Source organism: Takifugu rubripes, chromosome 16 (genome assembly GCF_901000725.2).
Source record: "Takifugu rubripes chromosome 16, fTakRub1.2, whole genome shotgun sequence".
In the NCBI taxonomy this organism is placed as follows: Eukaryota; Metazoa; Chordata; class Actinopteri; order Tetraodontiformes; family Tetraodontidae; genus Takifugu; species Takifugu rubripes.
In genome coordinates this window covers 3831239-3847228 of record NC_042300.1, presented here as the reverse complement: position 1 = coordinate 3847228, position 15990 = coordinate 3831239, and the positions used below count along the sequence as shown (strand labels likewise).

Genomic DNA, 15990 nt, shown 5'->3' with positions numbered 1-15990 from the left:
CAGAGACCAAGTCCGGTTAGACGTCTTCACCCAGGATGGGGCATGAGGACAGCCCCGCCCCCGCAGCTCTGACAGAATTAACCCGACGTGACTGACGGAAGGAGGGGGACACCTTTCAAAAGTTTGAACCACATCACCGGACAACTAAAAATCAAAGGTTCCTCACTGATTAATCTGACAGGAAACACTCGAAACAGCGCTCAAAGCAGTGAAGATCTGACAGTTTCCCGCCGTGCTCCTCAGAGCCAGAAGTTATTCTTAGAGCAGCCTGCAGCCTCTGGTGTTCTCCTTCCCTTTTTAGGCCGGAGGCATGACCCCTCCAGTTCCGAGCTGAGTTCCCCCTCCCAGTTAGAGCTGAGTTATGTCCACTTCCAAAACCTCCTTGCTCCAGATTCTGGGTCCCTGTCCTGAACAGATCTGTTCCACCATCCCAGTCAGCTTTAGTTCTGTTTGCTCGGCTCCAGTCTGTTCCGAGTCTTGGGGATTGTTGGCAAATGATTAATGTTATCGTTACGTTATAATGACTGAAGAAGAAGACCGAAGACACGATGAATCAAATCAAGAAGTTCTTTATTATGTGAATACCGGTACTTCCTCACAACCAGGAATTGACGTGTAAATTTGTAAAATGTAACAATTCCTAATTCTAGAATCGAATAATGTAGATTCAAAAACATCACACAGTTCAAATGCCGGTGATTAAACGTGCACCAGGACACATCCTAAATATCCGTCCTGTCACAGAGATCTGAATTACTACAGCTTCTTGAGGTCTGGTGTCTCTCCTGTGTCCTTTTGTCCTTGAATAAGGTTTGGATGATTCCCGACACCACCGGCCGTGGAATTGACATTGATCTCAAAAAACAACCAACATTGATGCTTCTCATCAGTTGGTCCAACACAATACCAATAGCGATGCCTAACATCAGTTCCTTGTGTTTCACCAGACCTGGATAAAGAAAAGCAGCATGGTGAAGCCTTCAGAGGTCTTTCAGGTATGAGGATCCAGGTGTAAATAATACTCACAGTCAACCACTGCCTTCGTCCAGGATGGCTGAAATGACAAAAATGAGCGTTAATGGATTAATGGACTGAGACAACTTCCTGCATAACCTTCATAAACATTTTGTGCTTACTTCAGGAATGGGAATGATGAAAGTTTTTTGGATCTGATTCCAGGCAATATCGTTGCGGTTACACCTGAGGAGCCTGCCTTGATGGAACAGGGAGTCGACAGTGAGGCGGACGTTTCTAGGGAGCTCCTGTAATCTGCTCTCTACAATCATCAGATCAGGATCAAAGGTGTGATGCATCACCACCAGAATTACTGCTTTATTATCTGGAGACATAGAAAAGACCAGGGTGACTCAGGAAGGTAAGTTTGACTTTCACTTCTGCTTTAACAACTTTGAATCTTCATGTTACATTTAGTTCCATCACATTCACACTTAAGTTGCTACCTGGGAGTCCCTCCAGGGCCTCGTCAATGTCTGTTTTGATTCGGGATTTGACTGGACAGAAAACCAAATAATAATCTGCATCTTCCTGAATGTTCACTTCAGTGTGTCCAACACGTTTCATTTTGGAAACCCATTCCATGTGAGCGTTTTTTGTTTCAGAAGCCACGTAGACAAAGAACTTTGTTCCAGATACTGAAGAGAGAAAGGAAGAAGTGTGTTATTGGAAAATCAACCTGAGCAGCTTTGAACTTTCACCTGATGATGGAAATCATGCAGACATGAACCAGTGGGAAACACTTAGTTTAGACTGAGGTGAAATAGTGTAAATGTAGTTTTGAATTAAAAGTCAAATGTAAATATAAATAACTTTAAACAAGCAATGCAATTATATTTGAAATTCGTAAACAAACATCACAATCAGTAAATTACCAAATTACTCAAAAGTCTCTATAAACCACCTGACATTTGTCCATGTAGCAGAAAAATCACATTTCCTCCACTCTTATGTTAAACCGTTACCTTTGGCCTTTGACCCGATTATTTTGTTCATGCCTGGAATCATTATATAGTTAATCAGTGTTTAAAAATTAGTGTAACGCTCATTAGAATCAAAGATAGAAGTTAAATATAGGTGACATGAAAACATGTTCTCTTCTCATGAAGTATTCAAATCACAGATACATTTTCAAGTCAGAATGATTCAATTCATGACATTTAATGCACATCGTTTAAAACCTTATGAGCTGAAAGGGTTTCCTCACCAAGATTCTCCATGTCTCTGTTGGGGAAAGAAAAGACGCAATCAGCTCAGAAAAGGAACAAAACCAAGAATTTTGAGCTCCCAAAACTACCTGAAAATAATTCACCAGTGAGATTATAATGAAAAAGCTTAGACTGGCAAAGAAAATAGGAGCAATGATCAGAGGGCAGGATCCCTGAAACCAAGATTCAAAAACAGAAAGTAAGTTTTCTGCAAGTGACCTCGCCCAAGACGACCAAAGTGAGGTCCTGCAGGGTCTCCTGCCCCCAGTCATGTCTTATTCACACATAAGAATTATCAAATCAATCTTAATAATCTGGTTAAAGATTTCTTTCGGATCGAAGTAAATTAATTTAACGCTTACTTTGTTTACGAATGACCTTCTCTACTCACGCAACACGAATCCACGTTTGATCTCTGCAGAGGACCCTTTCACTTTCGTTTTAACGGCTGGAGGCGCGTTCGGCACCACAGAAGAAGAGGAGCGGCCAGCGAATCAGAGGTGACGCGTTGAAACGCGTTTAAAAAAGGATAAATTTAAACAATTACATCTACTGGAAGACAGGCGATGTTTAGATGGCCATGCCATTACCGCCAGGGGAGAAAAACAATCTTAATTTTGTATTTTATGAGAAGAGCTGTAATTCCTGCTACTGCCAGAGGAGGGAGCCAGATATCCCTTTGGTCATTAATCTAAATCTAATAGAAAAATGAAAATAGAGCTGCTGGTTTGAACAAAGGAAACAAATGTTCACACAGTTCACACAATCGTGACGTAATCAGGATGATTTATTTATGTTTACAGTTTTTGCAGCAAAATCCATCAAACAGTTGATTAAAGTCAACCTTCGACAGTTGTGGCTCCAGTTTTAATGAAGGTTTGTGTGCAACAGTTATCACAGTCATGAGGAAGAGTTCAGCCAGTCCCATAAACAGCACGATGGAGTCCAGGGCAAAAGCTGAAGGAACTGCTCAGCTGACCTCAATGAAGACGAAAATCACAAAAACAAGGAGCTTGATGTGTTTTTAGCAACTGCAGCCATGATGAGATCAGCAAAACCGCAGAGACACATTTAAAAAGGAAACACTGAACAACCTTTAAGTTCTGCTGAGTATCAGATGAGATGGTTCCTGCAGAGGGTGTTGAAGTCACTTTCAATAACTTAAGTTATTAACATGAGGCACGAGAAGATTCTCACCTGATCACCAGCTGATGAAGAACAGGAGTGAAACTGACGCACAGTTCTGGAGCAGGAACCTTCTGTGGCGAACTGCAGACACGAATCTAGACCCCAAAAGCAGATACACACTACTGGCTTGAGTTGGAGCAAGGTTACATTTACGGTACAGTCAAAGATTTTGGAAAAAAATACCAAGAGGCGCAGGTGGCAGAAGAAACAGGATGGAAGAGGAGCAGGCTGGGCGGCATGAACAGACATCAATGAGGACGATTAGATTAGCACAGGAACCATGAAACAAACGAGAATCAAACTTCTGGGAGCCAGGCGAGACAGTTGTGAGACAGTTGTGGCTCCAGTTTTAATGAAGGTTTGTGTGCAGCATTTTCCCTTTAATCTACACACATTTAAGGGAAGCTGTGATCTGTTTAGCTAACTGTTAAACAAGTACTAATTAAGTAATCACAACAACAAAAAATACAGCTATAATAGTAACTAAAATCACAAATTTAATCCTCTGCTGAATGGCAACCCTAAAATGAAGTGGAAAAATAGCTAAATTAGAGTTGTTTGATGCACTTCATGAGTCTTGGGGATTGTTGGCAAATGATTAATGTTATCGTTACGTTATAATGACTGAAGAAGAAGACCGAAGACACGATGAATCAAATCAAGAAGTTCTTTATTATGTGAATACCGGTACTTCCTCACAACCAGGAATTGACATGTAAATTTGTGAAATGTAACAATTCTTAATTCTAGTTTCCAATATTTTAGATTCAAAAACATCACACAGTTCAAATTCTGGTGATTAAACGTGCACCAGGACACATCCTAAATATCCGTCCTGTCACAGAGATCTTAATTACTACAGCTTCCTTTGAGGTCTGGTGTCTCTACTGTGTCCTTTTGTCCTTGAATAAGGTTTGGACGTTTCCCGACACCACCGGCCGTCTGACCTTTACCAGCCATGGAACTGACAATAACAATGACAAGAATCACCAACACAATAACAACAGCGATGCCTGCCATCAGTTCCTTATGGTTCACCAGATCTGGATAAAGAAAAGCAGCATGGTGAAGCCTTCAGAGGTATTTCAGGTATGAGAATCCAGGTGTAAATAATACTCACAGTTAAACGGTCTCATCCTCCAGGATGGCTGAAATGACAAAAATGAGCGTTAATGGATTAATGGACTGAGACAACTTCCTGCATAACTTTTCATAAACATTTTGTGTTTACTTACTTCAGGAATAGGAATGTTGAAAGTGGGCGGACGGACGGACGGACGGACGCACGGACGCATGCACGCACGCACGGACGGACGGACCAGTGATCATCCTACATCTCCACGGTATCTGACTGAGCGTTACCTTGACGATGGTCAGGCTCACTGAGCAGTTCAGGAGAGGATGGATCAGTAACCTCGGCTCCACTCAACCCCTGTAGGGTGGACATCCTGCTTGGAACGTCCGGCTTGGAACGTCCCGCTTGGAACGTCCTGCTTGGAACGTCCTGCTTGGACGTCCTGCAGCTGTTTGGATAAATAAACTTTGCAGCGCTCTAAGATTCATTGTTACGACAAAGACATGATCAACCATAACACAAACCTTTCTTAGAACTAAATTGTCAGTGAAATATTTCTGATCCAAGCTGATTTTAAAAGGTTTGTTGTGGATAATTACTACAGGAACAACCAGAGGAACAAGCTAAAATAAAGAGGTGAAACACGACAAGAAAAACAACATGTTGGTTTGTGGTGATTTCACTTGAATTACCTGAATTCGATGAGATGATCGACTGTTATGGGCTGTCCCATTTCTGGGCAGAGCGGATGCCCAACAGGGAACCCACTGCCTCCACGCCCATTAGGTCCGGCCCTGCCGCAGCTACCACGTGCTGCAGCAACAAGGTCCGGGTCCGGTGTAGTGCTGCCTTCAGCCTCGGCGCGGCTTCGGCCGAGACGTCCAGCCTGGCTCCGTTTATTATGGGTTCCCTTAGCAGCCAGTACAGAGAGTCAGAGCCAGTTCTTTTTTCAACTTTAAAAAGGGTCCATGCCTTAATAACACTTTTATAAAAGTCTGGTAGCCCATTTAATTTAACAAATTTTAAGTCAGTTAAAAACAGAGCATCATCCAGCCCCAAGTTACTCACCTGTCTGAAGACACATCTGTCCACATCTCTCCACATTAGGTCCGCCGGCCCTGTTAAAAACCTTTGTATAAACTGGATTCTAAAAGTGGCGGTCCTGCTGGCCAGGTGGATGAGGCCCTGTCCTCCCTCCTCTCTAGGCTGGTACAACACCCCCTGCTGGACCCAATGCATGCCGTCCCAGAAGAAAGACAGGACTCTTGCCTGAAGCTGTTCTAGCAACCCCGAGGGGGGTTCTGCGCAATTTAGCCGGTGCCAAAGCACAGAGGCCACCAGGTTATTCAGGACAAGAGTCCTGCCTCTGTAAGACATGCGGGGGAGGAGCCATTTCCATTTTTGAATTTTCCCTTCTACCCTCTCCAGCACATCTAGCCAATTTCTTCTTTCAAATTCTCCATCTCCAATAAAAACACCTAGGTATTTTAAGCCGTCCCTTCGCCAGGCAAGATCCTGGGGAAGGACGGGCAGACCATTTCCCACCTGCCAACGGCCAGGGCTTCACTCTTGTGCCAGTTGACCCTGGCCGCGGACAGGCGGTTGAATAAAACCGTTAAATTAGTTAAAACATGTACGTCCCTCTGGCTACGCACCATTACTATTATATCGTCTGCGTAGGCAGATAAAACTATCTTTTTTATGAAAGGACGGTAAAATCAGGCCATCCACGCTTACACGGATCCTAGAGAGAAGGGGTTCGAGGGAGAGAGCGTAGAGCATTCCGGAGAGGGCGCAGCCCTGCCTGACGCCTCTACGCACCCTGAAGGGAGCACACAGACTGCCATTAAACTTCAGCATACTCGCAATGTCACAGTACAGGACGCGGATCATAAAGCCAGGGCTGAACCCGAACCTCTCCATCACCGTCCAGAGGAACTGGTGTTCAACCCGGTCAAATGCCTTTTCCTGGTCTAGCGAAATGAGACCAGTATCAGCGTCCAATTTAAAGATTTAAAAAACATCTCGAATTAGGTAGACATTATCTACTATGGACCTGCCGGGCACACAGTAAGTCTGGTCCCGGTGGATGACCTGCTCCATAGCTTCCCTGAGCCTGGAGGCCAAGGTCTTGGACAGAATTCTATAATCCACACCCAGTAGAGACACAGGGCGCCAGTTCCTGATCTCCTGCAGGTTGCCCTTTTTTGGCAGGAGGGTGACCACCGCTCTCCTGCAGGACAATGGCAGGGAACCCGAGGCCAGGCTTTCATTAAAGACCTCCAGCATGTCGTGGGCCACAATGTCCCAGTAGGCTTTAAAGAACTCTACTGTGAGCCCATCGACACCTGAAGACTTCCTTCCCTTCATGCTGAGCAGGGCGGCGTGGAGCTCATCGAGTTTCAACGGCCTGTCCAGCCGCGAGTTTGCCTCCTCAGAGACCCGAGGAAGGTCCCCGCAGAACTCATGGAACAGGCCGTTATCCCTGCGGTACTCAGGGAGGAAAAGAACTCCACCGCCCGCTGCCTTATCTGGCCCGGCTCCACGAGTTCCTGCCCTGTGCTCGACAACAGTGAATGGATTATTAGGTTCTGTCCACGCTTTTTCTCCAGCCCAAAGAAGAAACTAGAGGGAGCATCCATCTCAGTGATGTCTTGAATCCGGGACCTGACCAGTGCACCCTGTACCTGACTGTCCAGCAGGCTGGCCAAGGCCATTTTTTTGGATTGGAGGGTTTCAATACACCCTCGATCTCCTGTGGAGCTGCCAATCACCTCTAGCTCCGCTATCTCCATCTCCAGATCGACCTGCGTGTGCCCTGCGTGGCATTGAGAGTATACTGCTGGCACAGGAGCTGTAACTCTACTTTTCCACGGTCCCACCACTGTCTTAGGCACGTAAAATCGGCTTTTTTCTCTCGAAACCCCAACCAGAAGTGCCGTAAAACATCTTTAAAACTGTTGTCTTGAGCTAAGCTGGAATTAAAATGCCAGTATGCACTCTTGGGCAAGATGTTCTTCACGGCGACTTCGCCTAAAACCAACGAGTGGTCTGTAAAGCCGACTGGCGCGATGCTACAGCTCCTAAAACCACTAAAATGATGTTTAAAACAATAAAATCGGTCAAGTCTGGCCGAGAAGATCCTACCCCCACTCAAGCGGGACCAAGTGTATTGCCTGTTGTCTGCGTGCATCCTTCTCCACACATCCACCAGGCCATGAGAATAGGTCAGCTGTCTCAGACAATGTTGCGAGGCTGGATGAGGCTCTGCATGGTTGCGGTCTAGAACAGACTCAGTGCAATTAAAATCCCCACCCAGGAATAAAAAGTCATCCCCACAACCATTTAAAACAGTGCCGACTTTTTCTAAAAAAGCTCTTCCTCTCTGTACCGTTGGTGGGAGCATAAATATTAATAAAAACCAAGGAGTGGTTTTGGAGGCGCGCTTTCACCATCAGACACCGTCCCCTCACCACATGCTCCACCTCCAGGGACGATGGATTGAAGCCCCTTGAAAAAAGGAGGCCCACTCCACCACTGAGGGTGGTGTTGTGGCTCAGCAGCACCTGTCCTTCCCACTCCTTCTCCCAGTCCGCTTCTATGCCGCAGTCGCTGTGGGTCTCCTGGAGGAACAGGACATCAATGCGTTTTCTTTTTGCTGTGTCGAACACTAGTGCCCGTTTTCTTGCGTCCCTGGCTCCATTGACATTCAACGTTCCCATTTTGAATATGTTCATGCCAAGGGAAAAGATTAAAATCAAAGACAGTAAAAAATAAGTACAAGAAACCATGGTAAGATATTTTTCAATTTTGCTGTTTTCTTGCTTTGCCCATGTGTTTCCTTAGCCTGTAAATTTCAGGGTCGGTGAGGCCTGACGTTGCCTTATTTCTAATTAAAAAGCTTGCTTACCGGATAAAACAGAGCCTGTCAGGGAAATATGTTCCCAGATCAAGGCCTTTCATGCCCTTGGTCTGGGTAAGGAACTTTTTAAACAAGCCTGGGGGGTACAGGTCAATTTCCTGCCGCTCTGGCATTGTGGCGGACAGTTCGCTGCCGTCCAACATCGACTCGCAGTCGCTGGTGTCTGTGTCTGCTGCTGTCTCCTCCAGCCTTCCGGTCTTGCCCCCCTTGTCCTTCATGGCGCTTTTCCGCTTGTTCCGCCTCTTTGCGGGAACAAGCCACCACTCGGACGCGCCACTCGTGCCCTCACCTGCGCTCACTGCTTCCTCGCCCCGCTCACCTGCGCTTACTGCTTCCTCACCCCGCTCACCTGTGCTCACTCCTCCCTCACCCTGCTCACCTGTGCTCACTCCCCCCTCACCCTGCTCACCTGTGCTCACTGCTCCCTCACCTTGCTCCACTATGCCCCCTTCTCCTTCACCCTGCTTGCCAGCCGCTGTCCCTGGCACCCGAAGTTCACTTATCACCTGACTCACTCTGCCCTGCTCACCTGTTTGGATCAGGTTTCCAGTCTCTCCTGCCTCACCCAGTTTAACTGTTTCACCCATCACCTCACCATTTTCCCCCAGTTCATTTGAATCACACACCACCTCACTTATCACACCACTCAGATCACACACACTCCCCAGTTAAATCCACCTTCCCCCCTGATTCACCACTCTCACCATTCAATTCTACCACCATCTCCACAATCTCGCTCTCTCCACTCATCTCACTCTCACGCACACACTCGTCCCGCTTCTCCTCCATCTGCGACTCTGCTGTCGCTCCGTCCGGGGCAGCGGAGCCTCCCTCCGCGCTGAGCCACCGACGCCTCGCCGCCGGAACGGGCCGCGGGGCTGGAGGCGCCACGGGCGCGGGAGCGGCGGGCTCCGCCGCCTGCGCGTCCGAGGCCACGCGGCTCGGACAAGCCCTGGCGAGATGACCCTCCTCATTACAATTAAAGCACTTGAGGGCGGAGGAAGTTGCAAAAAGGGTATAATCAAAATCATCTAACCGAACGATGAAACGATAATTGAATTCCTCCGCCCTATTGTTGAGGATCATGTGCACCTGCCTGCGGTGAGACACTACGTGTCAGCAGCGGTGACTTACAGCCCGACAACATTTTGCGGATGGGAGAGACCACTTTCCCATGCCGAGACAGCTCCCGTACCAGGAACTCATCGCTAATGAACGGCGGCACATTGGACAGGGTAATCCGTGCCGCCGGCTGTGTTAGCGGAGTTACCTGGACGAACTGTCCGCCCACCGTGATCCCTGTCTCCACTAACATGTTCACCTGCCCCACCTTGGCCAGGAACAACACCACCGCCCTACTCATGCGGGCGGCGGATTTGATTGAGCTGTGGCCAATTTTCTGGCCCACAGCCAGCGCCACCTCCTCCACACCAAGCTCGGAGCCCGCTCCCACCTTGACTCCGTGCTTCCGACTCAAGCCGGTTAAACCGGCGTTGGCCGCATGACGGCCGCACGCGGTCGGCCGCCCCACACACTCACACAAACACTCGATAAACTAATATAAACTTGCAAACACCACAATAAATTAAACTATATTATCGAGCATTCACTCGCACACAAGAAAGAATAGGAAAAAAAGCTCTTTCGCACGGTTTTCCACTCGCTCGCTCCTCCGCTCTCACACGTCTCACCCAGAGAAGAGAAGAGAAGAGAAGAGATTGGAAAAGAACAAAAGCGAATGGAACAGAAAAGAAAAGAACACAACACAACAGAAGTGAATGGAAAAGAACACAACACAACCGAAGTGAATGGAACAGAACACAACACAACACAACCGAAGTGAATGGAACACAACACAACACAACAGAAGTGAATGAACACAACACAACAGAAGTGAATGGAACACAACACAACACAACAGAAGTGAATGAACACAACACAACAGAAGTGAATGGAACACAACACAACACAACAGAAGTGAATGAACACAACACAACAGAAGTGAATGGAACACAACACAACAGAAGTGAATGGAACACAACACAACACAACAGAAGTGAATGAACACAACACAACAGAAGTGAATGGAACAGAACACAACACAACAGAAGCGAATGGAACAGAACACAACACAACACAACAGAATAGACCAGAACAGATCAGAACACAACACAACACAACAAACATGAGAACAGAGACATGAGCAAACAGAGCAACAACAGCAGCAACACAATCTTCCTCACTGAAATGATTGTTGTGGTTCAAAGGTGAAGATGAAACTATGTGATGGGAATACTCACTGGGGACCACAGACAGATCAATTACAGCATCTGGACGTGTTCGTGATCCTGAGCTGTTAAACTGGCGACAGGTATAAAGACCTGAATCTTCACCTCTGAGGTTCTTGATGGTCAGAGAACAGTTTTCAGATAGACTCAGTCTGCCTGGTTTATCAGATTTAATCTGTCCAAGACTAATCAGCTCGATTGTTGCTGATGGTGGATTAGTGAACAGCCATGTAGTATAGATACAATTCTTCTGATCCTTTATCAGGTTTTCACAGCTCAAAGTTACTTCTTGATGTGCAGTCAGATATTTTCTGTTGGCATCTGTGAAAAAAAGAACAAGAATCTGTTCACAGGTAGAAAATGTCTTTGTTTCTGTTCATTTATTGTGAGACAATTAAAATGCTGCTATTTATTGGGAAGATTTAAATCTGTTTTCATTAGAACTCATTCTTACCTGAATATTGAAGCATGAATGTTAGAAATATAAAAGCATGAATCCATTTGAAGGCGACCATCATGTTATCGTCTCCTTTTCTTCTGGAACTTCTCTTCATTTGACTTCCTTTAGTGCTGAAACTGCAGCAGCTTTCTGTGGTTTCCACAGTGTCGCCTCCCTGAACTGATGTTGAGAATTGTGAAGCTAATTTTCCAAAACAACTAGTAAAAGTCCGATGCATCTAATTTGTGTCCATCTGTGGTCAGCTTTTCATGACATCATTTCACACTTTTGAGAGAAAGAGGAAGTTGAGCGTGGGTAGAGTTAGAGTTGAAATATAATTCGATTTAGTAAATTTGTCTTATTGTTTTAAGTGATGGTTGTCTTATGCAACCAGACAGAGTCAAGTTTCTTTACTGCTTCCCATCTTAATGGGGTGAAATATCAACATAGTTGCTGATGAAAAACAACATTTAAGGTCTCGACAGATTTGAGTTCCTTTTTTCCCCCCCAGTTTATTATTAATGTATTGAGTTTTGTGATGAATGTGGACAGCAGCGGAGCTGTGAGGAACTACTGAGAACTGTATCATTCCCTCATTCTCAGTATGGGCTCATCTTCATCTCCTGACCTGAACCGTCACGATGAAGCGCAGCTTCTCCTTTTAATCAGTAACAACTTTCTAAGTGACTCAACTACCTAAAACAAAAGGAACACAGTCAATCGCAGGAACGCTAATAATCAAAGCTCAGTTTTCCACGAGTACTGGCTGGTGCCGGCTGCTTAAGAGCCCTGCCAAAAGACCGGATTAGCTGCAGGTGTGGAGGCAGCCAGCACAACAGATGAGTCCCCCACGACCCCTAGTGGACAAACAGAGCACAAAAACAGATCAGACACAGGATCATAACAACAGTTATCACAGTCATGAGGAAGAGTTCAGCCAGTCCCATAAACAGCACGATGGAGTCCAGGGCAGAAGCTGAAGGAACTGCTCAGTAAAAGAGACCTCAGTGAAGAAGACAATCACAAAAACAAGGAGCTTGATGTGTTTTTAGCAACTGCAGCCATGATGAGATCAGCAAAACCGCAGAGACACATTTAAAAAGGAAACACTGAACAACCTTTAAGTTCTGCTGAGTATCAGATGAGATGGTTCCTGCAGAGGGCGTTGAAAAGTCACTTTCAATAACTTAGTTATTAACATGAGGCACGAGAAGATTCTCACCTGATCACCAGCTGATGAAGAACAGGAGTGAAACTGACGCACAGTTCTGGAGCAGGAACCTTCTGTGGCGAACTGCAGACACGAATCTAGAACCCAAAAGCAGATACACACTACTGGCTTGAGTTGGAGCAAGGTTACATTTACGGTACTGTCAAAGATTTTGGAAAAAAATACCAAGAGGCGCAGGCGGCAGAAGAAACAGGATGGAAGAGGAGCAGGCTGGGTGGCATGAACAGACAATGAGGACGATTAGATTAGCTCAGGAACCATGAAACAAACGAGAATCAAACTTCTGGGAGCCAGGCGAGACAGTTGTGAGACAGTTGTGGCTCCAGTTTTAATGAAGGTTTGTGTGCAGCATTTTCCCTTTAATCTACACACATTTAAGGGAAGCTGTGATCTGTTTAGCTAACTGTTAAAAAAGTACTAATGAAGTAATCACAACAACAAAAAATACAGCTATAATAGGAACTAAAATCACAAATTTAATCCTCTGTTGAATGGCAACCCTAAAATGAAGTGGAAAAATAGCTAAATTAGAGTTGTTTGATGCAGTACATGGATTAAAGACTGTCAACATCCACAGAAATGCGGTTGTTTCAATATTTACATCCAGAGTGACTGAATTTATCTGACTAAGGAGTTCATGGCTTACCATAAAGAGTGATGTCCAGAAAGCAGGCAAGAGTACGGAGGACAAAGATTAGTGTGAAACAGAAGCATTTAAGAGGAGACAGTGGCAGGAAATGTGCCATCTTTACCTTATTAGCGTAACCCTGGTAAGATGTGGCGATGAGCCTGATGATCTCCATGTAAGCCGCTTTATTGTGTTTGCTGCTGAGGAGTTTGCCCTCGTTGAAAAGACAGTCCAGGGTGAGCAGGAGGTCTGGGAGGCGGTTGCACACCTGCCTCTTGCTGTCAGCTTCAACACAATTAGGGTCCAGAGTGTGATTCTTAGAGCAGCCTGCAGCCTCTGGTGTTCTCCTTCCCTTTTTAGGCCGGAGGCATGACCCCCCCAGTTCTGAGCTGAATTCCCCCTCCCAGTTAGAGCTGAGTTATGTCCACTTCCAAAACCTCCTCGCTCCAGATTCTGGGTCCCTGTCCTGAACAGATCTGTTCCACCATCCCAGTCAGCTTTAGTTCTGTTTGCTCGGCTCCAGTCTGTTCTGAGTCTTGGGGATTGTTGGCAAATGATTAATGTTATCGTTACGTTATAATGACTGAAGAAGAAGACCGAAGACACGATGAATCAAATCAAGAAGTTCTTTATTATTTGAATACCGGTTCTTCCTCACAACCAGGAATTGACGTGTAAATTTGTGAAATGTAACAATTCTTAATTCTAGTTTCCAATATTTTAGATTCAAAAACATCACACAGTTCAAATTCTGGTGATTAAACGTGCACCAGGACACATCCTAAATATCCGTCCTGTCACAGAGATCTTAATTACTACAGCTTCCTTTGAGGTCTGGTGTCTCTACTGTGTCCTTTTGTCCTTGAATAAGGTTTGGACGTTTCCCGACACCACCGGCCAGCTGACCTTACCCAGCCGTGGAACTGACAATAACAATGAGAAGAATCACCAACACAATAACAACAGCGATGCCTGGCATCAGTTCCTTGTGTTTCACCAGATCTGAATAAAGAAAAGCAGCATGGTGACGCCTTCAGAGGTATTTCAGGTATGAGGATCCAGGTGTAAATAATACTCACAGTCAACCACTGCCTTCCTCCAGGATGGCTGAAATGACAAAAATGAGCGTTATTAATGGACTGAGACAACTTCCTGCATAACTTTTCATAAACATTTTGTGTTTACTTACTTCAGGAACAGGAATGTTGAAAGTTTTCTTGATCTGATTCCAGGCAATATCGTTGCGGTTACACCAGAGGAGCCTGCCTTGATAGAACAGGGAGTCGACAGTGAGGCGGACGTTTCTAGGGAGCTCCTGTAATCTGCTCTCTACAATCATCAGATGAGGATCAAAGGTGTGATGCATCACCACCAGAATTACTGCTTTATTATCTGGAGACATAGAAAAGACCAGGGTGACTCAGCAAGGTAAGTTGAACTTTGAATCTTCATGTTACATTTAGTTCCATCACATTCACACTTAAGTTGCTACCTGGGAGTCCCTCCAGGGCCTCGTCAATGTCTGTTTTGATTCGGGATTTGACTGGACAGAAAACCAAATAATAATCTGCATCTTCCTGAATGTTCACTTCAGTGTGTCCAACACGTTTCATTTTGGAAACCCATTCCATGTGAGCGTTTTTTGTTTCTGAAGCCACGTAGACAAAGAACTTTGTTCCAGATACTGAAGAGAGAAAGGAAGAAGTGTGTTATTGGAAAATCAACCTGAGCAGCTTTGAACTTTCACCTGATGATGGAAATCATGCAGACATGAACCAGTGGGAAACACTTAAACCTCCTTTAGAACTGAAGGTTAAATATAGCTAAAATACTTCATTGCTCATAAAATACCAAAACAACAAATTGATTGTTGTCAAGTTATGACTAAAAACTGATTCAGAATTTGATGACATTTACTGTCTGTTGTCAAAAAACAAATAGTTTCCTCACCACCGCTCTCCATGTCTCTGTGGTGGAAAGAAAGATCCACATTAGTGCAGAATTCAAAAACAACAAAAAGAAACCCCAAAGTGAAACATTGTAAGATTGTCAAAGTGCGTCACTTGCACGACTGGCCCCCTGACACAACTATAAATACCTTAAAGGAGAATAAGTCCAATGCATTGTACGATCTGGTGTTGGGCCACTCGCAGGGATTCGTCAGTGTAAGAATGTTTAATGAATACTCACGAAATCGATTGATAGTTTGCGTGTAGTGTCTCTGACATAGTCCCAGTCTGGACGCGTCGCTCTGCGTGGAGAAGAACCGATTTCACTTTCGCTTTGCTCAAATGACGTGGCCTCAATCACCTGCTGCCACATCGTGGATCCTCCCAGGTTTTCTGTTTTTAGCTTTAGTCGATATCGTCAGGCGTTATTGTTTTGAAATACTTGTATAATTGAGTTAGAATGGGAATCTTGATTTTTGTTTTATATAACTATAAAGATAGAAAAAGCCTAAATTCCTGCAGTGATCCAGCACCCTCAGCTGGTCAGTTGACGTCACTTACGGAGCCTTCAGCAAGTGTCTGACATCACGTTGACAACAATAGTATTAATACAATAAAATAATACAAAAGTGTCTGACATCACGTCGACAACAATAGTGATAATACAATAAAATAATACAAAAGTGTCTGACATCACGTTGACAACAATAGTAATAATACAATAATTTTGAGTAGCAGATAAATGGAGAAATATAAACTCCAAGAGCATCAAAACCACGCCCCCTACCCATAATCCTCCCGGGTGACAGACGCCCCGCCCCCAAATCTCCGCCACAATATAACCAGAACGAGAGTTGTCTATTGTTTCGACCTGACTTTTTTTTATTTCACATTAGAATAAAACCTTAAACTGTCACGATTTGTACTATCTATCTATCTATCTATCTATCTATCTATCTATCTATCTATCTATCTATCTATCTATCTATCTATCTATCTATCTATCTATCTATCTATCTATCTATCTATCTATCTATCTATCTATCTA

General features: G+C 44.9%; 1 protein-coding gene and 1 long non-coding RNA gene across 2 annotated transcripts in view; one reads left to right on the top strand and one right to left on the bottom strand.

Moving 5' to 3' along the window:
- Positions 1-553: 553 nt before the first annotated feature.
- The window catches only part of LOC105418999 (uncharacterized), a 26206-nt gene continuing 10769 nt past the window's right edge, over positions 554-15990 (bottom strand). The window contains exons 7-13 of the mRNA XM_029849244.1: positions 14486-14677; positions 14183-14385; positions 4531-4558; positions 1461-1652; positions 1137-1339; positions 1027-1054; positions 554-949 (exon numbers count right to left, since the gene is read on the bottom strand). Of these exons, the coding sequence (XP_029705104.1) occupies positions 723-949; positions 1027-1054; positions 1137-1339; positions 1461-1652; positions 4531-4558; positions 14183-14385; positions 14486-14677 (1073 nt within the window). The 3' untranslated portion in view covers positions 554-722. The remainder of the gene's footprint in view (positions 950-1026; positions 1055-1136; positions 1340-1460; positions 1653-4530; positions 4559-14182; positions 14386-14485; positions 14678-15990) is intronic.
- The window catches only part of LOC105419865 (uncharacterized), a 3463-nt gene continuing 1806 nt past the window's right edge, over positions 14334-15990 (top strand). The window contains exon 1 of the long non-coding RNA XR_966357.2: positions 14334-14421. This is a non-coding gene — a long non-coding RNA (uncharacterized lncRNA). The remainder of the gene's footprint in view (positions 14422-15990) is intronic.